General features: G+C 45.3%; 1 protein-coding gene across 1 annotated transcript; it reads right to left on the bottom strand.

The window, feature by feature from the left end:
* Positions 1-44: 44 nt before the first annotated feature.
* On the bottom strand, positions 45-23,815 carry ZNF410 (zinc finger protein 410). The gene is made up of 10 exons (XM_082242683.1): positions 23,707-23,815; positions 20,303-20,371; positions 17,815-17,911; positions 12,860-13,063; positions 10,346-10,537; positions 7,668-7,806; positions 5,489-5,670; positions 5,328-5,417; positions 2,254-2,352; positions 45-607 (listed from the first exon to the last, which is right to left on the bottom strand). The coding sequence occupies exons 2-10, from the start codon at positions 20,333-20,335 to the stop codon at positions 489-491; spliced, it is 1,155 nt and encodes a 384-aa protein (XP_082098809.1). The 5' UTR covers positions 20,336-20,371; positions 23,707-23,815; the 3' UTR covers positions 45-488.
* Positions 23,816-27,240: the final 3,425 nt, after the last annotated feature.

Here is a 27,240-nt window from a genome sequence, read left to right as displayed (position 1 = left end):
GAAAAGAATGTTACAGCAAATACAAAAATCTTCTTATGTTGCTCACATTACACACAGCTGCTTGTTATAAAAGTCATTTATGAGTTGCACCCATATACATTATAGTTTCCAGAGTTATGAGGTCACCCATTCCTGGGATGGCAGTGGCATGATTTAATGACACCACTTTACTGACAGATGAACCCAGTGCCAGGAAAGTTTATTTTACCAAGTTAGTAGCCTGTTTGCGGGGGTGTCACATTTAATGTGCTTTTTACAGACTGTCATGTTTTGGAAGACATGAGGGCCTGGCTTCTGTCCATACATAAAATGATTGTCCTTTACAGGGGGTGAATGTTCCTTGCAAACCCATACTCTGCAGGCCTTCAGTTTGTCCAGACCCAGCCATAAAAAGTCCAAGACTCGGTTCCTCGGACAGTTCTTGTTCTTTTCAATACTGTTTCCATGTGCGAAGTAAAACCAAATTACATCAATTTAATTCAGTGTCTTTAGCTAAGCAAAATGGAGACATCCTCTTCATAGGAGTGTCTGTCTGATGACACAGACAGCAGAGAAGAGTCCTGTAAGGTGTCCTCACTCAGCTGGAGATGTTCCTCCATTCTGTTTTCTGAAACAAGAAAGAAAGAAAATCCAAATTAGACTTCTCCGGTTATGTGCAAAGCTTCTCACTCTGAAATTCCAAAATGTACTGTAAGTAACATCATAGGTAACCTTTCTATACACAGCTATGTAACTTATAAACCCCAATATCTACAAATTTTAGACATGCATTGTCCATTCAATTTAGTGAGAGTATGTTGGAATGGGTTGGAGTTCCCCTGTTAAAAATGGTGGCTGAGGCTACTTCATTGAAAGTGATGATTTCGAAAATATATAAAAAATATCCACTTAAAGAGGAAGTAAACCCTCCTCTGCAACTTGTACCTATAGGTGATCCTATGATAAGGCTTACCTATAGGTACTGTAAATATCTCCTAAACATGTACCGTTTAGGAGATATTTAGCTTGCATGCAGCCAGTGACATCACTGGCGCATGTGCTCTGAAGGAACGGCCGCTTGTGCCGTTCCTTCAGAGCCAAGTGGCGTGAAAGTCGGCTCCCGTGCGCATGCGCAGGAGTGACGTCACCGCGGCTCCAGCCAATCAGATGGCCGGATGCCGCAAAGCAGGAAGAAGAGTGACCGAACATGTCGCCCGTGAGGGAGGTGAGCGAGCTGCACTGCGGAGCTTCATTCTAAGGTATTTCATAATGAGCTAGTATGCGATGCATACTAGCTCATTATGTGTTTGTTTTGTTTTCTGAGGTTTACAACCTCTTTAAGAATACTGGAAAAATACTCTCAGTTTATTAGCAGGGTTAAATGGAAAGATGATGTGGGTATAATAACAGACGCCCAATGGCAAGAAGTGGTTTCCGCGACAAATTTACTGTCTCTATCAGCAGCCCAAAGACTCACACAATTCTATATTATACATAGGGCATTTTATACACCTAAAAGGCCATTCCAATTTGGGAGATGGCGAGATGCATCCTGCCCTAGATGTAGGGCTGCAATAGGCGATCTGATACATATGCTATGGAGGTGCCCCAAGTTACATAGATACTGGGGCTATTAAGGGCTACTAGCTAAAATAAATATGGTATACAAGTTAAATTTGCAGATGGACCTGTTGAGGTGTATACTGGGACATCTGGAGCAGGATGTAGAGCCAAAACCCAAACGGATTGCAGTTATGAGATGCCTTTATCAAGCTAGAAAGGGAATTACATGGAAATGGATAAGATCCAAACCCCCTGCAGTAGAGGAATGGCAGAGAAGAATAAATAATATAGATGTGAGAGAAAAAATACTTTATAAGAGGCGGGGCAACATCAAGGGTTTTGAAAGTATTTGGAGAGCATGGACTGATAACATGGGACCGTTATCGGAGGTTGAAAATGCATAGTAAATCTGTGTTGTGGTTAAAGTATTAATGGTTGAAGGGGTGGGGGGGTGATGCAGCATATTGTTAAATTATATTATAGTTTTACTTTATTTTTTCTTGTATATGCAATGTATGGAAAGTTTGTATATGGGAAATATAAGAAATGAAAATAAAGATCAATTGAATTAAAAAAAAAAAATAAAAATGTATAAACCCCACCTTCCCCCATTACCAGCACAACCCATGAGGTCTGCAGGAGGTTACACCTACCTTACAGCATTCCAAGATGAGCCACCTACCTTCAAGCTTTCCAGGATGAAGCACCTACCTTGCAACTTTCCGGAGTGATGCTTTTTTACATGAGCGTTCCGACTTCCACTCTGGGAAAAGCTCTTCCCACAGATAGGACACTGGTGAGACTTCACACCTGCCCAGCACACAGCAGACAGGAACCTCAGGTTACAAAATGAAGTATGTGAAGGTCAGAAGTTTGGCTAAATTTAGTACAAAGTATATAGGCAAATGCTGCTTCAGACCAACAAATGTGCTTTTTAACAGGTTACTCTAATGAGATCTAGAGCAGAGGTCTTCAAATTATGGCCCTCCAGTTGTTCAGGAACTACAATTCCCATCATGCCTATGAATGTCAGAGTTTTGCAATGCCTCATCGGATGTGTAGTTCCATAACGGCTGGAGGGCCGTAGTTTGGGGATCCCTGATCTAGGAGGAAAGGCACATAGAATGTGAGATGTTTCACCTTATTGAAATAAAATTAGCAAGCCTGTTGCACACTACCCACAGTGCTTGCAACACTAGATAACCTGCTCTATGAGATTCAGAAGATAGGGACAGCGACGAGCCGTCCGCCAGATTCCTTCCCAGTGGATGCAGGGTTAATAAATGGAAGAAACACCCCAAAGTGTCAATAAGGTAGGTAGATTTCCAACTCACCAGAGATCAGAGTTGATCTTAGTTTCTGTACAGCAATAAGATCAAAGTAGGCTTATGTGGTCACCATGACCAGGGAGACTGATCCCCAAGGGAAAAACGATCCTGCTAGTTCCTTGTGTGATGGATCCAACCGGTATATTTACCATCCAACAACAAGAAAGGAGATCGGATTCCTCATAGTGAATTCCATAAGCTTTGTTGCCCAGTCACTGGTGAGTTGGAAATCTACCTACCTTATTGACACTTTCTTTGGCACTAGCACTTCTTATGAAATGTAGTTTAATGCTGGAATATTGATCTAATCATTATGGCACGCTAATTTTATTTCATCTTTAAACTTTTGTCCATAGCAGCTGCTCTTCAACATTTATTTAGTTGCACATAGCACAACTGGACACTTAATTAGTGTGAGTAATATTTTCTTTTTGCACCAGCACTTTATATCATACAATACTGATTTTATTACTATAGTATTGCAAGCTCTGTGGGTAGTGTGCAATAGGCATGCTAATGGTACCGCTTCACCTATTATCTGCTGTATTACTCTATGACAGGGGGGTCGCCAAACTTTCTAAGCAAAGGGCCAGTTTACGGTCCTTCAGGCTCTCCAGACTGTGGGCAGTGAGAGTAGAAAATGCCCCATCATTGGTTATTGGGAGAAAGAGTGCCCCATTGTTGGTATCAATGGGAAGAATAGCGCCCCATTTATGGTGTCAGTAGGGTGAATGGTGTGCCATCAATGGTGTCAGTTGATTGAATAGTGCCAGATAAAGGCAAGCAAAGAGCCAGTTTATGGTCCTTCAGGCTCTCCAGACTGTGGGCAGTGAGAGTAGAAAATGCCCCATCATTGGTTATTGGGAGAAAGAGTGCCCCATTGTTGGTATCCATGGGAAGAATAGCGCCCTGTTTATGGTGTCAGTAGGGTGAATGGTGCGCCATCATTAGTGTCAGTTGATTGAATAGTGCGAAATAAAGGCAAGCAATCAACTGAAACCAATGATGGCGCACCATTCACCCTACTGACACCATAAATGGGGCGCTATTCTTCCCATGGATACCAACAATGGGGCACTCTTTCTCCCAATAACCAATGATGGGGCATTTTCTTCTCCCACTGCCCACAGTCTGGCCAGCCTGAAGGACCGTAAACTGGCTCTTTGCTTGCCTTTATTTTGCACTATTCAAAGAGCCAGTTTACGGTCCTTCAGGCTGGCCAGACTGTGGGCAGTGGGAGAAGAAAATGCCCCATCATTGGTTATTGGGAGAAAGAGTGCCCCATTGTTGGTATCCATAGGAAGAATAGTGCCCTGTTTATGGTGTCAGTAGGGTGAATGGTGCGCCATCATTAGTGTCAGTTGATTGAATAGTGCGAAATAAAGGTAAGCAAATGGGGCGCTATTCTTCCCATTGATACCAACAATGGGGCACTCTTTCTCCCATTAACCAATGATGGGGCATTTTCTACTCCCACTGCCCACAGTCTGGCCAGCCTGAAGGACCGTAAACTGTCTCTTTGCTTGCCTTATCTGGCACTATTCAATCAACTGACACCAATGATGGTACACCATTCACCCTACAGACACCATAAATGGGGCGCTATTCTTCCCATTGATACCAACAATGGGGCACTCTTTCTCCCATTAACCAATGATGGGGCATTTTCTTCTCCCACAGCCCACAGTCTGGCCAGCCTGAAGAACCGTAAACTGGCTCTTTGAATAGTGCAAAATAAAGGCAAGCAAAGAGCCAGTTTACGGTCCTTCAGGCTGGCCAGACTGTGGGCAGTGGGAGCAGAAAATGCCCCATCATTGGTTAATGGGAGAAAGAGTGCCTCATTGGTGGTATCAATGGGAAGAAAAGTGCCCCGTTTATGGTGTCAGTAGGGTGAATGGTGTGCCATCATTGGTGTCAGTTGGTTGAATAGTGCCAGATTAATGCAAGCAAAGGGCCACATCGGACCCCCGGGTCACAATTTGGAGACCACTGTGCTATGGAATGGAGAGGCCTACATTACATGGACCATATGGGGTTGATTTACTTAAAACTGGAGCATTGGGAATCTGGTGCATATCCATCATTTAGCTTAGAGGTTTTATGGTCAAAGCCTAATTGAACAAAGGTGAAGTTAGAAGCTGATTGGCTACCATGTACAGCTGCACCAGATTCTGTGTCCACCAGTTTTAGTAAATCTCCCTTTATTTGAGAAGGCTGGCAAGAAAATCAAATATCTTCCAATCAAAGACATGTCTTGTTAGTTCCATGTGAAGAATGAACTCCACACAATGATAGGATATAATAAAGTTGCATGTTTTTGCAGAATTTTGGATGCGTTCCTATGTATTCTAATTGCCATATAGTGGCTAAGGATAAAGTTATCATTGGCTAAAAAGTGTCACATACAGACAGCGATACACCATAACTATGACATAAAAGGTCATAGAAAGTCTTTACCTGAATGGACGACCTGATGTTTGCGCAGGCTGGAATACTCTGCAAACGATCGGCCGCACCCTTCCATGTCACACACAAATGGCTTCTCTCCTGCGAGAAGAAAATTCATCAGTAAAACGTCAACCACAAGCTAAGATCTAGAGGCTAATGCCACCACTCACCGGTGTGAATGCGAAGATGGTTCTTCAGGTTTCCGGCTGTTGTGAACTGTTTCCCGCAACCAGTCTCCGGACACAGGAACGGCCGTTCGCCATTATGAGTGCGCATGTGGACTTTCAACCTCTGAAGAACGTAAAAACTCTTCCCACAGCCCTCTGCTGGGCACGTAAAGGAGCGGTCATTCCTGAAAACAAAAATACAGGGGCAGGGAGGAGAAGTCAGTACACCCAAAGCACAGCGATAAGGCTGCCAGCTTGGAGCTCCTCCAATAGGGATCACAGAGTGCATCTCACATTATATTTAGCTATGCTATGAACAGCCAAATTTCTCTAATAATGGGACAGATATGGCGGTTATAAATGATAAATGCACTGACAGTGCCTTTATGTATTTTGCAACCCCCAACTGTGCTAAGTTAGCCCACCTTCCTGGATGCATACTTACCTTGCAATTCTTCCTGTGACCACCAGGGTTTGTTTTACATCCCACTGCGCTGACAACCTCTTCCATACACTGTCTATACAAACAAATGCTGACTGCCCCACGCAGCAAGGAGCACATGGAAGACACATACGCCTACGGGCAGACCCAGACAGTCTGTAAAAGCACATTAAATGTGACCCCCCCCCAAACATGTCAAACAAAACCAAAGAAAATTCCCAGCTCAACTTCTCATCCTGCCTGCAACCAACTGAATTGTCCTGTGTAACACTTTTCGTTAAAACCAGGGGTTTAGTTTGCACACATTTGCAAATACATGTGTAAGCTTTAGAGCCACTTCAAGGCACCCCAGTATTATCTGCGACATGCACTGCCCTTCCATATGCTACTTGCTGCGAAGGCCAATTATAAATGGGGACAGTGGCCATTTGTTTATCCACTTCAGCCCCCCGGAAGGTTTTACCCCCTTAATGACCAGGCAATTTCTTGTGTTACGGCACTGCGTTACTTTGACAACTGTGCGGTCGTGCGACGCTGTACTCAAATAAAATTGATGTCCTCCCCCCCCCCCCCCACAAACAGAGCTTTCTTTTGATGGTATTTGATCACCTCTGTGGTTTCTATTTTTTGCGCTATAAACAAAAAAAAAAAAAAAAACATTATATATATATATATATATATATATATATATATATATATTTTTTTTTTTACTTTCTGCTATAAAACAAATAAAAAAAAATATTTCCTCATCAATTTAGGCCAATGTATTCTGCTTCATATTTTAAGTAAAAAAAAAAAAAAAAGCCCAATAAGCATTTGATTGCTTTGCGCAAAAGTTATCGCATCTACAAACTTTGGGATATGTTTATGGCATTTTTATTTTTTCTAGTAATGGCAACGATCAGCGATTTTTAGCGGGACTGTGACATTGCGGCAGACAAATTGGACACCTGACACTTTTTTGGGGACCAGTGACAAAATTACAGGAATCAGTGCTAAAAATATGCACGGTTACTGTACTAATGACACTGGCAGGGAAGGGGTTTACATCAGGGGGTGAATAAAGGGTTAAATGTGTCCCTATGGGGTGCTTTCTAATTGCGGGAAGACAAAGATTCGTGTTCCTGCTTAGCAGGACACACGATCTCTATCTTCTCCCCTGTCAGAATGGCGATCTGCCTTGTTTACATAGGCAGACTGTCATTCTGCCTCTCTTGGGAACGATTACGGGTGGCCGGCTGACATGGGGTCCGCTGGACCCGCTGATTCGCTCCCCCTCTGTCCAATCAGCTGCTGGAGGCACAATTGCGCCACCTAGTGGCTATGGCACGAAATGACGTACAGGTATGGGAATTCGCGCAATAGAGCCACTTTGCCGCAGTAAATGTTCGTTAGGCAGTCAAAGCGGTTAATCTCTTGGAATAGTGGTGAAGGGATGCACTGGACACCTTTGCTGCCATTGCGCTGCTGTGCTTTTAAAAAGGAGGGGTAAGCTCCCTCCAAGCTCACCTGCCCTCTATCTCCCCATTATTATGCCTGCACTTCTACTATGGAGGCTCTCACAAATGTATATAGAGTTAGGACTGTAGATAATACTGGGGTGCAGTGAACTGGTGATGTTGATACAATTGAACTAGCGACTAAAATTCCATGGACCAATTTCTAAATTCCTGGCAGGCTAACATGCAGCCGCCACCCATTACTCCCCAGTCAGTCAATATACTGGTACAGGAAAGTTACCTGTGTGTTTTCAGATGGTATTTCAGGTGCGTCGGCCACACAAAGACACGGTCACAGCCCTGGTATGAGCAGTGCAGACGTTTCTCTGATTGAGTAGCTTTTGGTTCAGCTTCTGGGAGATTATTCAGTGAAATTTCCACTGGAAAAAGAGAAAATTCTAAATACAGTAAGGCTAGGTCTATAACTTCCAGATTTGCCTAATCCAGAATCTATGGCACCCCAGCCCCATCCTCTACCCCCATTGCAGAACATACAATCTCTAATTTAAAGGACCTGTATTGTGAAAAATCCTGTATAACGGCATGAACACGTATATTATTCAGCTAATTTCCTTATTTATAGCACACTTCTATATTTACCGGCTGTCCAGCCAAAAGAGACAATGACAGATGAATGGGCAAACAATCACACACATATTTATTCCATACACACATACTCACCGGCCACTTTATTAGGTACACCTGTTCAATTGCTTTGTAACACAAATTGCTAATCAGCCAATCACATGGCAGCAACTCAATGCATTTAGGAATCTAGACGTAGTGAAGACGACTTGCTAACATTCAAACCGAGCATCAGAATGAGGAAGAAAGGGGATTTAAGTGACTTTGAACATGGCCTGGCTGTTGGTGCCAGATGGGCTGATCTGAGTATTTCAAAAACTGCTGATCTACTGGGATTTTCACACACAACCATCTCTCGGGTTTACAGAGAATGGTGGGAAAAAAAGAGAAAATTCAGTGAGCGGCAGTTGCGTGGGAGGAAAATTCCTTGTTGATGTCAGAGGAGAATAGGTATATATATATATATATATATATATATATATATATACACACACACACACACACACACAGTGGGTACGGAAAGTATTCAGACCCCCTTAAATTTTTCACTCTTTGTTATATTGCAGCCATTTGCTAAAATCATTTAAGTTCATTCTTATGGAGGCCACTGTGCTCTTAGGAACCTTAAGTGCAGCAGAAATCTTTTTGTAACCTTGGCCAGATCTGTGCCTTGCCACAATTCTGTCTCTGAGCTCTTCAGGCAGTTCCTTTGACCTCATGATTCTCATTTGCTCTGACATGCATTGTGATCTGGAAGGTCTTATATAGACAGGTGTGTGGCTTTCCTAATCAAGTCCAATCAGTATAATCAAACACAGCTGGACTCAAATGAAGGTGTAGAACCATCTCAAGGATAATCAGAAGAAATGGAAAGCACCTGAGTTAAATATATGAGTGTCACAGCAAAGGGTCTGAATACTTAGGACCATGTGATATTTCAGTTTTTCTTTTTTAATAAATCTGCAACCATGTCAACAATTCTGTGTTTTTCTGTCAGTATGGGGTGCTATGTGTACATTCATGAGGAAGAAGAATGAACTTAAATGATTTTAGCAAATGGCTGCAATATAACAAAGAGTGAAAAATTTAAGGGCGTCTGAATACTTTCCGTACCCACTGTATATAGCAAGATTCCCAGCCGTTTTGCTGGATATGGGTCCGCCAGGGTTACCGCTAACAACAACACATTTAAGCATGTTCTCCAAGTGTGAGCACTGAGATAAGGAACAGTCCGGCATTTTTGGATTTTTATGTTTATTGTGAACTTGGATGGGAGAAGGGATGAGTGGGATACTCTTTTGGCTCAACTATACACAATTTTAGTGGGACAACTGAAAAACGCCTATTAACGCTGACTTGCTGTCTATTAACGCTAAACCGCCACCCTTTCTCACTCTTATCTTCAGGACTCTGGCACCCCCTTTCTAAGCCTTCTCTACTGGTTAGCTGGCTCCCGGATCCCTTTGACCTTCTGGAGTGGTCCCCTCTCCTGGGCAGACCCCTGGGCAGTTTCCAGTACTCACAACACTGCTTTCCTGGAAACTTCTGCCCAGCAGCTCCACTCAGTCCTCAGCACTCTGGATCCCTCTCTGCAGCTCAGCTCAACCTTCTGTCCTTCAGGCTGACAGCCAAGGACACCTTCACTGCCGCTGATTGGAGGAGAGACAGCCGTCACCCTCCTCCTGGGACTCTGCTTCCCGCCAAAGACACCCTGTCATGTGCCCCCTTCAGACTAATATCCCTCCCCAGGATGCATTGGGGCAGATTCTGCTCTCTGGGATAGATACAAGCCCTGGTTTGCTATTGGCCAGGTTTCCTCCACTGTCCAATAAGAGCCCTCATTGGACACAGTGGGGAGACTCCCCAAGCTCAACAGGCACACCTGGAGACACATGACAGCCTAGCTGAACAATCAGGCCCCCCTGATAAGCAGACAGGGCCCCTTTTATAGGTTTTCCTTGCGCCTACCTAGGAGGGTGCTATATATATATACACACACACACACACACACACACACACACATATACATACACACACACACACACACATATACATACACACACACACACACACACACATATACATACACACACACACACACACACACACACACACACGTATTAAACAGACACTTTTTTTAAACTAAGAGAAAAAAAAAAAAAAAAAGGAGAATGTAATAAGACATACAAATAGCAATGCTATTTCATTGACATTGGGTAGGACACACATGGAAATGACTACAATGGTGTTATGAAGCATTCTTATCATTTGTTATAAGGCATACCAAGATGATTAATACAAAGAAGCCCCTCCGCTTGCAGTATTCCTAATTACCATTATTGCTATTCTTCGCATTCTTTGCTAGTTGTGCCCGAGTGGCAGCAATCAGACTATCATGAGCCAATTCCTGAACCCGCAGGAACCATGGCGTACTGCTATCTGTGCAATCATTGGACAGGAAATCATTTCCAGAGTCCTCTGCTTCATCCTGAACAAAGACTAATTGTTCTGACGGTGACCCGAGTCCTAAAAGAAGAAGAAATCAATTTAGCAGTGAAGGATGAATGTAACAAAGAATTAATAAAGCTTTAAAATAAAGCAAATAATAGAATATATTGTATAATACTATTCTATAAAAATTAGGTGGATTTGTTTAAGTTTTCATTTTTTTTTTTTTTTTTAAAAGGAAAGGTACATTACTGTACATCTGCAAGTATGAAAAATACCAGATCTTCCCAAAAATTCAGTGAGCTTGTAACGTGTACATGTGAAATGATCTGAAATCTTAAAACAAAAAGTTATGTTTTCTAAGTTATCCGTTGAAAACTACAAACCCCCACCTACCATATAATGAAGATGGAGGAGGAGGAGTTGTTTGTTATCCAAATCCAGAGAGCAGCCTATGGTGACAACACTACTCCTTCATAGATTCAGTGCAGTAAATAAGAATTTTCACCCTAAGGCATTAATTGAGAGGGCATAATGTTGGGTGTCCAAAAAGCAGTGCAACTGGGAGGTGTGCAAACCATTACAACTGGAGAGTACCTGCAGCCCATACAGCCGCCTGAAGGACCAATACAACCGGAGAGTACCTGCAACCCATAGAGCCGTCTGAAGGAACAATACAACTGAAGAGTACCTGCAACCCATAGAGCCGCCTGAAGGAAAAATACAACTGAAGAGTACCTGCAACCCATAGAGCCGCCTGAAGGAACAATACAACTGAAGAGTACCTGCAACCCATAGAGCCGCCTGAAGGAACAATACAACTGAAGAGTACCTGCAACCCATAGAGCCGCCTGAAGGAACAATACAACTGGAGAGTACCTGCAGCCCATAGAGCCGCCTGAAGGACCAATACAACCGGAGAGTACCTGCAGCCCATAGAGCCGCCTGAAGGACCAATACAACTGAAGAGTACCTGCAACCCATAGAGCCGCCTGAAGGAACAATACAACCGGAGAGTACCTGCAGCCCATAGAGCCGCCTGAAGGAACAATACAACTGAAGAGTACCTGCAGCCCATAGAGCCGCCTGAAGGTCCAATACAACTGGAGAGTACCTGCAGCCCATAGAGCCGCCTGAAGGTCCAATACAACTGGAGAGTACCTGCAGCCCATAGAGCCGTTTGAAGGACCAATACAACTGGAGAGTACCTGCAGCCCATAGAGCCGCCTGAAGGTCCAATACAACTGGAGAGTACCTGCAGCCCATAGAGCCGTTTGAAGGACCAATACAACTGGAGAGTACCTGCAGCCCATAGAACCACCTGAAGGAGCAATACAACTGGAGAGACTCCTCCTCTTTGGCAAGTGTCCCTATTGGAAGCTGCTTCTTATGGGGGCACTAATGCCGCCTCACTCCTCAACCACCTAGTCTGCATCCATTGACACAGATGGGACGTCTCGGCCCCTCCCCCCTGCTCCCTTGTCATATAATTTGATTGACAGCAGCGGGAGCCAATGGCTTCCATCGCTATCAATTTGTGCAGGGAGACGGGATAGAGCAGAGAGAGCTGCTGCTCTCAATCACATCACTGGATCGGAATCAGGCAAGTATAAGGGGGTGTGGGGGGGGGGGGGGGAAGAGGACACATGCAGAACAGAAGGTTTTTTACCTTAATGTATACTATGGATTAGGGTAAAAAAACAAGGCTTTACAGCCAATTTAGGAGCAACTTTAATGGTCTTGTTATTTATTTTGTAACACCTGCCCAGTGTCACTTTCAAAGTGTCTGTTTCTCAGTTTCTCTAACCACTGGGTTCAAGCCTCATCATACATGAAACTCCTGGAACAGCACCTGCTAGGGCAGTGGTTCCCAACTCCGGTCCTCGGGACCCACCAACAGGCCAGGTTTGCAAGATAACTAAATTACATCACAGGTGATCTAATTTGCTGCTCAGTGATTGCAGTATTCTAGTCTGCATCCCCCAAGGTAATACTTAAAATCTGGCCTGTTAGTGGGTCCCGAGGACCGGAATTGAGAACCACTGTGCTAGGGACCCGCAGTACAACGGATACTACCAATCTGCTTCTCTGCCTCCTTGTTTTATGCTTCAATAATGTTCAGGGAATGAATTTAGTCTTCTGATCCCATGACCAAAACTGGTTAGCAGTATTTAAATAAACTCACTAGCACTTGCTTTTCTCTCTCCATCTGATCATAAATATATGGAGGTTGTGGAAACGGTTAACGTTAAAGATCCCCAGGCTCAGCAAAGCTAGTGGGTACAATCACATGTATGCAGATTGGTTGAGCTAGTGGGTACAATCACATGTATGCAGATTGGTTGAAAGAAGTACAACCAGACAGATAAGGGAAGGAAGGAAAGCATGCAGAATTGTTACCTGATCTGGCAAGATTAAGAAGGATGAAGGATGAATTATCATTGGCTGGTAGATCTTGTAGCAATGATGATGGTCCTGAAGGCGATAAAAGAACGCCGCTCTTATCATCTCTGGTGTCTGCACCTGAATCAATATCCACCTGAAGACTGTTCAACAACGCTGGGCTGGGCACCTTACATGGCATCCTCTGAACCACTGGAGCATCTATCCGATGGAGCAAAACAAGGCATCATCAACATCTATCCAAAAACAAAAGTACATGAAATCCAAACTGATCTACAGAGCCCCATTATGGAAGCCAAGGAGACATGTGTCAGAAGATGGGAGTCTCCCAGAGGACATCGGATACTGCTGCTGTAACATCTAATCTGAGGGCTTCATAGACAACCTCAGCTGGTCCCTCTGTAAAATCTAATCTGGGGGCTTCACAGATGACCCATGTTGGTCCCTTTGAAACATCTAATCTGGGGGGAGCCTCATAGCAGACCTCTCCTGTTTCACTGTAACATCTAATCTGGGGGTCTCATAAATAATCTCCACCAGTCGCGTTGTAATATCTAATCTAGGGGTCTCATAAATAATCTCCACCAGTCACACTAACATCTAATCTGGGGGTCTCATAAATAATCTCCACCAGTCACACTAACATCTAATCTGGGGTCTCATAAATAATCTCCACCAGTCGCGTTGTAATATCTAATCTAGGGGTCTCATAAATAATCTCCACCGGTCGCATTGTAACATCTAATCTGGGGGTCTCATAAATAATCTCCGCCAGTCTCACTGTAACATCTATTCTGGGGGTCTCCTAAATAATCTCCACCAGTCGCACTGTAACATCTAATCTGGGGGTCTCCTAAATAATCTCCGCCAGTTTCACTGTAACATCTATTCTGGGGGTCTCCTAAATAATCTCCACCAGTCGCATTGTAACATCTAATCTGTGGGTCTCTTAAATAATCAGTCGCACTGTAACATCTATTCTAGGGGTCCCATAAATAATCTCCACCAGTCACACTGTAAAATCTAATCTGGGGGTCTCCTAAATAAATCTCCATCAGTTGCACTGTAACATCTAATCTGGAGGTCTCCTAAATAATCTCCACCGGTCACACTGTAACATCTAATCTGGGGGGGGGGGGGGGTCTCCTAAATAATTTCCACCAGTCACACTAACATCTAATCTGGGGGGTCTCCTAAATAATCTCCACCAGTCGCACTGCAACATCTAATCTGGGGGTCCCATAAATAATCTCCACCAGTCGCACTGTAACATCTAATCTGGGGATCTCCTAAATAATCTCCACCAGTCGCACTGTAACATCTAATCTGGGGGTCCCATAAATAATCTCCACCAGTCACACTGTAACATCTAATCTGGGGTCTCATAAATCTCCACCAGTCGCACTGCGACATCTAATGTAGGGGGCTCATAAATCTCCACCAGTTGCACTGTAACATCTAATCTGGGGGTCTCCTAAATAATCTCCACCAGTCGCACTGTAACATCTAATCTGGGGGTCCCATAAATAATCTCCACCAGTCGCACTGTAACATCTAATCTGGGGGTCCCATAAATAATCTCCAGCAGTCGCACTGTAACATCTAATCTGGGGCTCTCCTAAATAATCTCCACCAGTCGCACTGTAACATCTAATCTGGGGGTCTCATAAATCTCCACCAGTCACACTGTAACATCTAATCTGGGGGTCTCCTAAATAAATCTCCATCAGTTGCACTGTAACATCTAATCTGGAGGTCTCCTAAATAATCTCCACCGGTCACACTGTAACATCTAATCTGGGGGTCTCCTAAATAAATCTCCATCAGTTGCACTGTAACATCTAATCTGGAGGTCTCCTAAATAATCTCCACCAGTCGCACTGTAACATCTAATCTGGGGATCTCCTAAATAATCTCCACCAGTCGCACTGCAACATCTAATCTGGGGGTCCCATAAATAATCTCCACCAGTCACACTGTAACATCTAATCTGGGGTCTCATAAATCTCCACCAGTCGCACTGCGACATCTAATGTAGGGGGCTCATAAATAATCTCCACCAGTTGCACTGTAACATCTAATCTGGGGGTCTCCTAAATAATCTCCACCAGTCACACTGTAACATCTAATCTGGGGGTCCCATAAATAATCTCCACCAGTCGCACTGTAACATCTAATCTGGGGGTCCCATAAATAATCTCCAGCAGTCGCACTGTAACATCTAATCTGGGGCTCTCCTAAATAATCTCCACCAGTCGCACTGTAACATCTAATCTGGGGGTCTCATAAATCTCCACCAGTCACACTGTAACATCTAATCTGGGGGTCTCATAAATAATCTCCACCAGTCACACTGTAACATCTAATCTGGGGGTCTCATAAATCTCCACCAGTCACACTGTAACATCTAATCTGGGGGTCTCATAAATAATCTCCACCAGTCGCACTGTAACATCTAATCTGGGGGGGGGGGGGGCCTCAGAGGCCTTCTGCCTGTTCCTTTTACATCTAATCTGGGTTTTTTTTTTGTTTTTTCTTTTTTAGATGACTCCAGCCAGTCGCGCCCAGCTGTCCAACCCACACAATATTTCTGACACCAAACCAGCAGACCAGAGCAGGGAAAGACCTTAGGTCATTGGTTGCTAACTTACTTGATAAAAGGAGTCCCTGACAGCCCCAAAGGACCGCATATATTAGTTAGTGAATGTAAAGCTACAGAAAGCTGTTGGAGACTACAGACATGCAGTAGTAGAAGGCCGACATCTCAAGAGAGGTAAACAACTGCAAATAGGTTGTGGGTGTTGTTGGAAACTGAGGACATAACTTTACTAGATGGTCAATGGAGTCCCACATTCTATGATACGCCTAGAGATCATAGCCATTACTCCTCCTTTACAGATCTGTGCTCCCACTTTTGTGTTCTCTGAACCCCTTAAAAACACTTTAAATATTACTTGTGCCAAATTTGATTTTTTTTTTTTTTCCCCTAGCAGGATCCATTATAAAAAAAATAAAAAAAGTGGAAAGGGATGGACAGCCCCAAAAAAGTGGAACTGGAGAGTGCAAAATTTGGTGCAGCTCTGCATAGAAACCAATCAACTTCCAGGTGTTTTTGTCAAAGCTTAACCACTTCAATACTGGGCACTATTACAGTCGGTTCACACTAATCCGACTCAAAGTCGCCCCGACTTCGGGCGACTAATGAAGTCGCCCGTGCACCGCGACTTTGGCGCGGCTTGCAACGACTTCACATAAGGGAAGTCAATGCAAGTCGCTCTGACTTTGCAAAAAAAAAGGTGCAGGAACCTTTTTCTAAGTCGGAGCAACTTAAGCTGCTCTGATTAGAACGGTTCCATTGTACAGCATGGACCGCTACTTGTCAGGCAACCAAGTCGCCTGACAAGTCGGATCAGTGTGAACCGGCACTTACCCCCTTCCTGTCCCCAGGCCAATTTTCAGCGATGTCGTGCTTTGAATGACAATTGCGTGTTCATGTAAAGCTGTACCCTAACTACATTTTTATAATTATATTCATACAAATAGAGCTTTTTGGAGGGATTTAACCACCACCGGGTTTTTATTTTTTTGCTAAATAAAAAGGAAAAAAAAGGACAGAAAATGTTGAAAAACAAAACGCGTTTTTTTTTCGTTGCGGTTATAAAATTTTGCAAATAAATTAGCTTTCTTCATAAATTTAGGCCAAAATGTATTCTGCTACATTTCTTAGGTGATAAAACCCCAAATCCATGTATATTATTTAGTTTGTAGGAAAATGATACAGTCCACAAACTATGGTGTATATATATCTTAAAAAATTGATCAATTCTGATGTACTGGCGACGATCTCATTTCTTGAGGCCAGAAAATGCCAGGATAGTACAAATATCCCCCCAAATGACCCCTTTTTGCAATTTAGACAGTCCGATGTATTTTGTAAGAGGCATGGCAAGATTTCTGAAGTTGTAATTTTTTGGAAAATGAAGAAATAAAATACTAATATATATATATATATATATATATTTTTTTTTTTTACATAATGTCACCAATGTAGTGCAGTGTCATCACATAACTGGTGTGGCGGTGATCAGGGACACAGACTGGTGACAGTACGTGGAAAAAAAAACCCAAAAAAAAAAAAAAAAAACACACACACTTTGACTGGAGCAAAATAACATTGTACTACTCTAGGGAAGTGATCCGTATTTTTTTTCCAAACACATTACGTCTGCTTAAAGCAGTGAATTTTACTGACTAAAAAATCGATTTAGTTTGTTTTGTGATTAGCTGAGATTGGTCACAGCTGATCACATGGCACAGATGGGCTGTGATTGGCCAAGTCTGTACCATGTGATCACTGGCTAATCATAGTTAGAAACACAATCGTACACAATGGATTACTTGAAAGGAAGCCATCTATTGTTTGTACCTGCCATGTGACCTGCTGTGATTGGTTACCACAGTCCTATGGTACCGGCATCGGGCTGATACAGTGATCAGTCATTGGCTGTGTCCCGTGGAGGTGAGATCTGGGAGGGTGTCCACCTGGAGGGATGAGGGGCTGGCCCTGGCGTCATTATGCCATAGGCTGGGTGGCAACGTGTTAATTGAACAAGCTGAAGTTAAAAGCTGATTGGCTACCATGACTACCATGCACAGCTGCACCAGATTTTGCACTCTCCAGTTTTAGTAAATCAACCCCCACAGTGCAAATTAAATAAACTAAATCAGGTAAGTACTGCAAGGAGCTTATTAGAATATTTTTTCTTCACTGGCTGCAGTAAGGAAAATGCAAACTGGTGTCTGCAGAGGCCTTAAGGGGCACATAATAAGCGCCAACGAGCTGCACGCATCCCTCAAGCTGCAGGTTGGGCATCAGCTGCTCAGACGGAGCTACCCCCACCCACATAGTTCAGTCTACCATGTCCCCTCTGACTCCAATGTGATGTACCTACCTGGCAGGAGGAGGGAGCCGCATTCTGAGGTCCCGGGCAGGAGAGACAGACTTTCTCCCAGGGGAATAGAAGCGTTCTGTACAAATTCCACCAGCAGCTGAAACAAAAAAGATCAAATCAATGTAAAATATAGGAAGCACATAGATTGAGGGGGAAAAAGTATTTGATCCCCTGCTGATTTTGTACATTTGCCCACTGACAAAGAAATGATCGGTCTATAATTTTAATGGTCGGTTTATTTTAACAATGAGAGACAGAATTACAACAAAAATATCAGGAAAAACGCATTTCAAAAAGTTATAAATTGATTTGCATTTTTAAAGAGTAATAAGTATTTGATCCCCTGTCAATCAGCAAGATTTCCGGCTCCCAGGTATCATCCATACAGGTAACAAGCTGAGATTAGGAGCATTCTCTTAACCCCTTAGTGCCGAGGGAACGCAAATATGCAGCCTCTGCTTTGGGGGTTTGAACCGGGGGGGGGGGGGGGGTGATGCCTGCAGCTAGGAGGCATCACCCCGGTTCACCCGGGTCTCCTGTCCCACCAAGCAACCAGCCGGCACATCCAAACAGCCGAATTCGTCTCTGATGGGGTCTCCAATGTAAAAACCCCGAAGCAATATCACTTCCAAGTACTAGAGCCTAAGGCTGGCCAGACATGTTCAATTTTCTTGTACAATTTTCTGTTGGATTTACCAAAAACCATATAATATGAGGTCAAAACCTAACAACACTTTCAAATGTATCAGATTAGGCAGGCCTTTGTACTACATAGTTGAAGGTAAATAAAGTGGAGTTCCGGCCTATTTTGCAACTTTAGTGATTCCTGGAGTGCTCGCTATGCTGATCAACAATTGGGCATTTTCAATTTTTTTTGGGGGTCCCTTTCCTTATTTTCAGGGAATTTTTGATTGCACTTCCTCCTTCTCCCCCTCTGTGGCCGCGGCCACTGACATCACTTCCTCCTTTGCATTGCATCCTGGGAGCTGTTTGTCATCAGGCTGGAATCAGGAAGAACTCCCAGAACTCTCCCTGGAATCAGGAAGAAGGACACAGCAGATTACACTACGGCTTCAGATGCCCACGTCTAAGATGGCCGCACCCAGACAGCGTTTTTAAAAGTAAGATTTTGACTAAAATCCAATACCGTACACCTTGTAAGTATGAGAATAGCGGTTCTGTAAAGGACGATGGAATAGTATTATAGGGGTATTTTTAGTAAAAAAAAAAAAAAAAAAAAAAAAAAAAAAAAAAAAGTTTCTGAAGCCGGAACTCCGCTTTAAAGAAAATTGTATAATGTATGGCCAGTCTTAAAAGGCGCCAGATTAAAAAAAAAAAAAAAAATACCTCCAGATCCCTCTATAAAGTGCACCTGTCATTGCCTACTTCTGTCACAGCAATAAAAGTGATCAAATTTTTTTTTTTTTTTTATCTCGTCAATGATCTTAAGGCCGCTGGGACCATACTCACCAAGAAAAAAATTGGCAAAACACTATGCCATGAAGGACTGAAATTCTGCAGCACCCGCAAGGCCCCCCTGCTCAAGAAAGCACATGTACAGGCCCGTCTGAAGTTTGCTAATGAACATCTGAATGATTCAGAGGAGAACTGGGTGAAAGTGTTGTGGGCAGATGAGACCAAAATCGAGCTCTTTGGCATCAACTCAACTTGTCGTGTTTGGAGGAGGAGAAATGTTGCCTATGACCCCAAGAACACCCTCCCCACCATCAAACATGGAATTGGAAATATTATGCTTTGGGTGTGTTTTTCTGCCAAGGGGACAGGAATAACTTCACTGCATCAAAGAGACAATGGACGGGGCAATGTATCATTAAATCTTGGGAGAGAACCTCCTTCCCTCAGCCAGGGCATTGATGGGTCATGGATGGGTATTCCAGCATGACAATGACCCAAAACACAAAGCCAAGGCAACAAAGGAGTGGCTCAAGAAGAAGCACATTAAGGTCCTGGAGTGGCCTAGCCAATCTCCAGACTTTAATCCCATAGAATATAAGTGGACTGAGCTGAAGGTTCGAGTTACTCAACATCAGCCTCGAAACCTTAATGATTTGGAGAGGATCTGCCAAGAGGAGAGGGACAAAATCCCTCCTGAGATGTGTGCAAATCTGGTGGCCAACTACAAGAAACATCTGACCTCTGTGATTGCCAACAAGGGTTTTGCCACCAAGTACCAAGTCATGTTTTGTGAAGGGGTCAAATACTTCTTTCACTCGTTAAAATGCAAATCAATTTATAACTTTTTTGAAACGTGTTTTTCGGAATATTTTTGTTATTCTGTCTCTCACTGTTTAAAATAAACCGACCATTAAAATGACAGACTGATCATTTCTTTGTCAGTGGGCAAATGTACAAAATCAGCAGGGGATCAAATACTAAATAAATGAGATGTGCATGGAGCAGAAAGTAAGAGATGGTGGCAGGAACAAGAAAATAAGAAAATGTGGGTGTAGATAGGGTTACCAATCACCTCGGGTTTAGGCTGCAGCTCATCAGATAACATTGGAGCAGCTCCGCTATCAAGTAAATCCAGCTCCACCTGATAAAAATAAAAAACACAAATTATACCTTATAACGCAGGAATTCTCCAGGACATGAGATAAGCTTCGTCCATCTACAGGCAGAACCAAGCACAGAGAGGTTATAAGCTTCTCAGCAGCTCCAGGTCCAGACCCAGGAAACCACAGCACAGAAAAACCATTGGAAGGGAACTCCCCGTCCTGGAGTTATATGGTGAGAACTCCTCTTTTCCCAAGTCACTCTCCAGGATGGGGACATGAAGGACTACAAAGATGTACACTTCGAGAGGGACCACGGATTGAAAATCCACTTCACCTGAATGACAATCGTAACAACTGAGGTGGTCGATTGTGCAATGTCTAATAGAGGTTAGTCTTATGCCTCATACACACGCATCGATAGTTGGCCGACCGATCGGCCGACTTTTGTCCAGTGTTGTTGTGTTGGTTGAAATGTGCTCTAGACTGCACACAAATTTTCTCGGCCAACAAAAACCAACTTCAGAAGTGATGTCATGTGCTGGTTTACTTTCCGTGTGTTTTTTCTTCTCTGAGCATGCCCAGTCTTGCTCATCTGATTTTTGTCTGCCGAAATCTGTACTGACTGACGGAAAATCGGCCGTTGTGTTGACGGCCAACAAAAATTTTATAGCCTGCACACCAGATTTTATTCGACCGAAAAGTCGGAGTCGGTTGTCGAAAGCATCAAACTAACAAGCCGAAAATCGGCCGATCGGACGTTGGCCAAAAATTCACGGCCAACTATCGATGCGTGTGTACGAGGCTTTAGGGGGTGTAAGCTAATTAGATAATAGACCTGAACCATCTTGGGAATTACGTTTTAAAGACAGACTTCTCTTGTTTGAACCCCCTGAACAGTATGAACAGAGGTGTAGAACTTGATTCTCCCAGGTGGCCAGGTCCCCCCCAAACCATTTAGGTCTTCTCCCAGGTGGCCAGGTCCCCCCAAACCATTAATGTCATCTCCCAGGTGGACAGGTCCCCCCAAACCATTAATGTCATCTCCCAGGTGGACAGGTCCCCCCAAACCATTAATGTCATCTCCCAGGTGGACAGGTCCCCCCAAACCATTAATGTCATCTCCCAGGTGGCCAGGTCCTCCGAAACCATTAATGTCATCTCCCAGGTGGCCAGGTCCTCCGAAACCATTAATGTCATCTCCCAGGTGGCCAGGTCCTCCGAAACCATTAAGCGGATAAAGTAAGATCTGTCCAGATCTTTGAGGTGTTGGGCCCTTCTGGGAGATTTTTTCCCCTAGGACCAATGCCATGTATCCCTCACACAAGCTCCACTCATTGAACCCAGGGAGTATTCCACCATTAGAAGTGGAGTATGCAGTCACCCACGCTACTTCTGATTGCATGCCCAGAGAGAGGGGTTATCGATGATGTGACATCAATACCTGTCAACATCACTGGGACCGACATCCCCCATGCCATTTGTCACTGACCCGTCTCAGTCAGAGAAGGCAGGGCTGCTGGCAGTAATGGGCTCAGCACACCAAACAGACCACCAGAGAGGTAAAGGTACACCCACCAAAAACACTAGGGGGTAACGTCAGAGCCCCGAAAATGGTTGCAACTGGGGGAAAGAACCACCAATGCCTTCCCCCGGCATTCTTCCCGAGTCCACCCCCCACCCCCACCACCAGCTCGCAGGAACCTCTTCCCTGTAATAAAGCTGGAGTCAGACAGCGGGATTCCCAAAGCAATCAGGGGGCAAAACAATGAACAAACAAAGAGCAGCAAAAAGATGTGCCTGCAGGTGATACAGGAAACAGAACTGAGGAGCGGGAGCAGCCGAGGAGCCGATCACCTCTTTGTGCTTACCTGTGTGTGGGTGGAGCCTCTGTCATGTGACTGTCCTGGAAGAGATCAGATAATACCCACACTTCTATACTGAGCACAGAGGGGGAGGGGGGATAAAAAGGAGTGTGGTACCTGTGGAGGTAGAAGACAAGAGCAATGCAATGGGTGCAATTAGGGGAGCCACAAATACCACGATGGGCGCATCTGGGGCTATGAGCGCAGTGATTGGTGGAATTCAGACCACTAGTACAGCAATGGGCGGACTTAGGGGTCATGAACACCACAATGGGCAGAGTCAGGGGCCAAAAGTGCAGTGATGGAAGGAGATTGAGGCCACTAACAGCACGATGGGAGGAGTCGGGGGCCACGAGTGCAGCGATGGGAGGAGTCGGGGGCCACAAGCGATGGGAAGAGTTGGGGGGCCACGAGCGCAGGGAAGAGTTGGGGGGCCACGAGCGCAGCGATGGGAGGAGTTGGGGGGCCACGAGCGCAGCGATGGGAGGAGTCAGGGGGCCACGAGCGCAGCGATGGGAGGAGTCAGGGGGCCACGAGCGCAGCGATGGGAGGAGTCAGGGGCCACGAGCGCAGCGATGGGAGGAGTCGGGGGCCACGAGCGCAGCGATGGGAGGAGTCGGGGGCCACGAGCGCAGCGATGGGAGGAGTCGGGGGCCACGAGCGCAGCGATGGGAGGAGTCGGGGGCCACGAGCGCAGCGATGGGAGGAGTCGGGGGCCACTAACAGCATGATGGGAGGAGTCAGGGGCCACGAGCGCAGCGAAGGGAGGAGTCGGGGGCCACGAGCGCAGCGATAGGAGGAATCGGGGGGCACGAGCGCAGCGATGGGAGGAGTCAGGGGCCACGAGCGCAGCGATGGGAGGAGTCGGGGGGCCACGAGCTCAGCGATGGGAGGAGTCGGGGGCCACGAGCGCAGCGATGGGAGGAGTCGGGGGGCCACGAGCGCAGCGATGGGAGGAGTCGGGGGCCACGAGTCAAGCAATGGGAGGAGTCGGGGGCCACAAGTGCAGCGATGCGAGGAGTCGGGGGCCACGAGTGCAGCGATGCGAGGAGTCGGGGGCCACGAGTCAAGCAATGGGAGGAGTCTGAGGCCACGAGTGCAGCGATGGGAGGAGTCTGAGGCCACGAGTGCAGCGATGGGAGGAGTCGGGGGCCACGAGTGCAGCGATGGGAGGAGTCGGGGGCCACGAGTGCAGCGATGGGAGGAGTCGGGGGCCACGAGTGCAGCGATGGGAGGAGTCGGGGGCCACGAGTGCAGCGATGGGAGGAGTCGGGGGCCACGAGTGCAGCGATGGGAGGAGTCAGGGGCCACGAGTGCAGCAATGGGAGGAGTTATGATAATGAGCACTGCTGAACAGATGTGACACAAATAATCCCATTATTATGTACTTAGTAATGATATGACTTCTTCCCAGGGGCCCCAAAACTCCATCCAGGATCCCAGCCACTCCCCCCACCAGGAGCCCCCCCTGACACTCCCTTCCAGGATCCCAGGCCCCCCCTGACACCCACCTCCCTCCTCTCCAGCTGACAGACCACCGCTCAGGAATTGTGTACACAATGACCATCACACCGCACTGACACACCGGAATCAGCCCGGTCATGTGATCGGACAAACCCCACCCCTAAATACATGGACCAATGACAGCAAATCAACCTCTGTACGGAAACCGGAAGTTGTTCTTTCTCCTCCATACAGGAGGCGGTTTGTGGCGGAAGTAAACATTGTGCTGAGGAGGGGAATGGAACACCGGTACCGGTGTTCTGACAGATTGCTATACCCTGTCAGAACACCGGCTGAGGGGATTGGACTATTTGCTCCCAGGAAAGCGCCGTTCATATCTGCTGGATAGAGCCGTAGACACACACATTGGTTGTACGGAAGAAGGAATGTACGGAACAGATGAAGGGGGAAATGAAATACGTGGAAACAGTGACACCTGCTGGATATTTTTAAAACTTCTAGTAAAAAAACAGTGACACCTGGTGGTTCATTTTAAAACTGCAACTTTAAAAATAAAATTGAAATTTGAAAATAGTGACATCCGGTGGTTATTTTTAGAACTGCATGTTGAAAAATGTGAAACGTGAAAAAAGTGACACCTGGCAGTTACTTTTAGAACTACGCGTTAAAAAAACAAAACAAACAAAAAAAAAACGTTACTTTTGAAAATATTGACACCTGGTGGTTATTTTTAGAACTTCAACCTGGTGGTTCTCATTAGTGCTGCAGGTTACAATGTATACATGTAATAGTGACACCTGGTGGTTAATTTTAGAACTGCAGCTCAAAATCACGTGCAAATTAAGGTTTTTGCTAGAACTTGCTGATAAAAAAAAAATCTCTCCAAAATTGCAGTGACAATGGACATGCGAAGCACCCCAAACAGTTTGCCACTTGGTGACCGATAATGGTAGCATTCACATTGCATTCGGGTGAATAATAAACGACTCTGCTGCCACCCTGTGGTTGGACCTGATAATGCTCACACTGTACAGCCGTGGCTAAAAGTTTTGAAAATGACATGAGTATTAATTTTCACAAAGTCTGCTTGTTTCAGTGTTTTTAGATCTTCAGATGTTACTATAGTATACTGAAGTATAATTACAAGCATTTCATAAGCGTCAAAGGCTTTTATTGACAATTACATAAAGTTTATGCAAAGAGTCATTAGTTGCAGCGTTGATCCTTCAAAGACCTCTGCAATTCCCCCTGGCATGCTGCCAATCAACTTCTGGGCCACATCCTGACTGATGGCCACCCATTCTTGTATTAGCAATGCTTGATGTGTGTCAGAATTTGTGTTTTTTTTTTGTTCACCGGCCTCTTGAGTATTGACCACAAGTTCTCAATGGGATTAATGTCTGGGGAATTTCCTGGCCATGAACCCAAAATTTCGATGTTTTGTTCCCCAAGCCACTCAGTTATCACTTTTGCCTTATGGCAAGGTGCTCCATCATGCTGGAAAAGGCATTGTTCCTCACCAAACTGTTATTTAATGGTTGGGAGAAGTTGCTCTCGGAGGATGTTTTTGTACCATTCTTTATTCATGGCTGTGTTCTTAGGCAGAATTGTGAGTGAACTCCCTTGGCTGAGAAGCAACCCCACACATGAATGGTCTCAGGATACTTTACTGTTGGCATGACACAGGACTGATGCTAGCCCTCACCTTTTCTTCTCCGGACAATCATTTTTCTGGATGCCCCAAACAATCAGAAAGGGGAATCATCAGAGAAAATGACTTAACCCAGTCCTCAGCAGTCCAATCCCTGTACCTTTTGCAGAATATTAGTCTGTCCCTGATGTTTTTCCTGGAGAGAAGTGGCTTTTTTGCTGCCCTTCTTGACACCAGGCCATCCTCCAAAAGTCTTCTCCTCACTGTGTGTGCAGATGTACTCACACCTGCCTGCTGCCATTCCTGAGCAAGCTCTGCACTGGTGGTGCCCCGATCCCGCAGCTGAATCCACTGTAGGAGACAGTCCTGGTGCTTGCTGGACTTTCTTTGACGCCCTGAAGCCTTCTTCACACATGGAATGTTTTTTTATGGAATTTAGTATATGTAAATTGGCATCATAAAAACTGATGCAGTGGACTTTGTGAAAATTAATATTTGTTTCAGTCTCGAAACGTTTGGCCATTGCGTTACTCTGCAGCCACCTTGGGGTAGGCTAGGGTAAGCTCTGTGGCAGAGTGGAGGTATTGCTACTGCCTCAAAATGACAGATTCCCCAATGGCCACTCTACACATATCACCTAGGAACCTTTACCGACCAAATGCTTGCATGCCTGGATAAGGGGCGGGTGTGGATCTCTAGTTGGATCCCACACCAGTTTTTCTTTTTTTTTATTGAAAGGGATAGTAGACATTGTTTAAAAGTATCCATACAAGACCCTTTATCCAGGCATACAATCTGGTTGGCCAGTAAGAAGGGGCAATAAAATATGTCCTTTAAAAAATGAATGTCTGACAATGTGAATCCAGTGTCAGTCACATACTCCAGTAATTTAGATCCACATCAATCAGAAGTGACGCCCAGTGAGGTAAACTCACCAACACAAGCACCAGCAGTGCCCAACGATCTTCTCCTGCAACTACTCATGTCAAAAATGGCAGATCCCCAGTGGGCTTCTGAAGGTAAACAAAGTAGCAAGGATGCTGGGTGACATCATCCACCATTTGGGTCATTGCCATATTTGGTCAATGAGATCACCCAGGATCCCCAGCCAATCTATTTACAAAGAGAAGCCAGCGAGGATCTGTCATTTAGCTGGAATAGTAAGTAATACCACCACTAAATTAAAGTGGACGCAAACCCCATTCACGAAATCTGACCTGGGCACATATATCTGTAGTGTTTACAGAGGGAGTATGTACAGTAGAGGAGTTCAGAGTAGGGATTGACCGATTATCGGCAAGGCCGATATATCGAGGGCCAATATGAACTTTCCCCGATATATCGGAATCGGCCCCGGAGGTTGCCAATATTGTCGTGATGTCATTGCGTATGTTGCGCCACGCACTGGGACAGCTTCTGCCTTCTTAGGCCGCCTCCCTCAGCCTCGTCTGGAGTCGGGGAGTCACGGGACAGTGAGTGTACTGTGAAAATAGTGTGTTTAACACAGCCGCCACATAATACACCCACCCACAGCTGCCCATTGCCAGCCACCCACACACCCACAGGCCTGTACCCGCCAGCCAGCCACAGGTCCTGGGCCTGTGCCAGCCAGCCACCCACCCACCACACAGAGTGCCAGCCAGCCACCCACCAAAGGGTGCCAGCCACCCACCACAGGGTGCCAGCCCCACAGCTGCCCGGTGCCAGCCAGCCACCCACACACCTACAGTCCTGTACCTGCCAGCCAGCCACAGGCCCTGCCTTTACCAGCTAGCCAGGCACAGGCCCTGGGCCTGTACCAGCCAGCCACCCACCAAAGGGTGCCAGCCAGCCACCCACCACAGGGTGAGCCACCTGACAAGTCACACTCCATTCAGTGCAATGGAACCGTTCTAATTAGGGATCGACCAATTATCGGCAAAGCCGATAT

This window comes from Pelophylax lessonae (genome assembly GCF_965119305.1).
Source record: "Pelophylax lessonae genome assembly, chromosome: 13".
NCBI classification, from domain to species: domain Eukaryota; kingdom Metazoa; phylum Chordata; class Amphibia; order Anura; family Ranidae; genus Pelophylax; species Pelophylax lessonae.
Note: the sequence above shows the minus strand (reverse complement) of the source record. Positions and strands in the feature narration are given on the sequence as shown.

Excerpts from the sequence above, each read along its gene's own strand:
- ZNF410 (XM_082242683.1), bottom strand. The coding sequence starts at position 20,335 with ATGTTATCTGATGAGCTGCAGCCTAAACCCGAG. Across the intron at positions 5,671-7,667 it reads TACCATCTGAAAACACACAG|GAATGACCGCTCCTTTACGT; the intron begins GTAACTTTCCTG and ends TTTTGTTTTCAG. Across the intron at positions 608-2,253 it reads TCACTCCGGAAAGTTGCAAG|AAAACAGAATGGAGGAACAT; the intron begins GTAGGTGCTTCA and ends TTCTTGTTTCAG.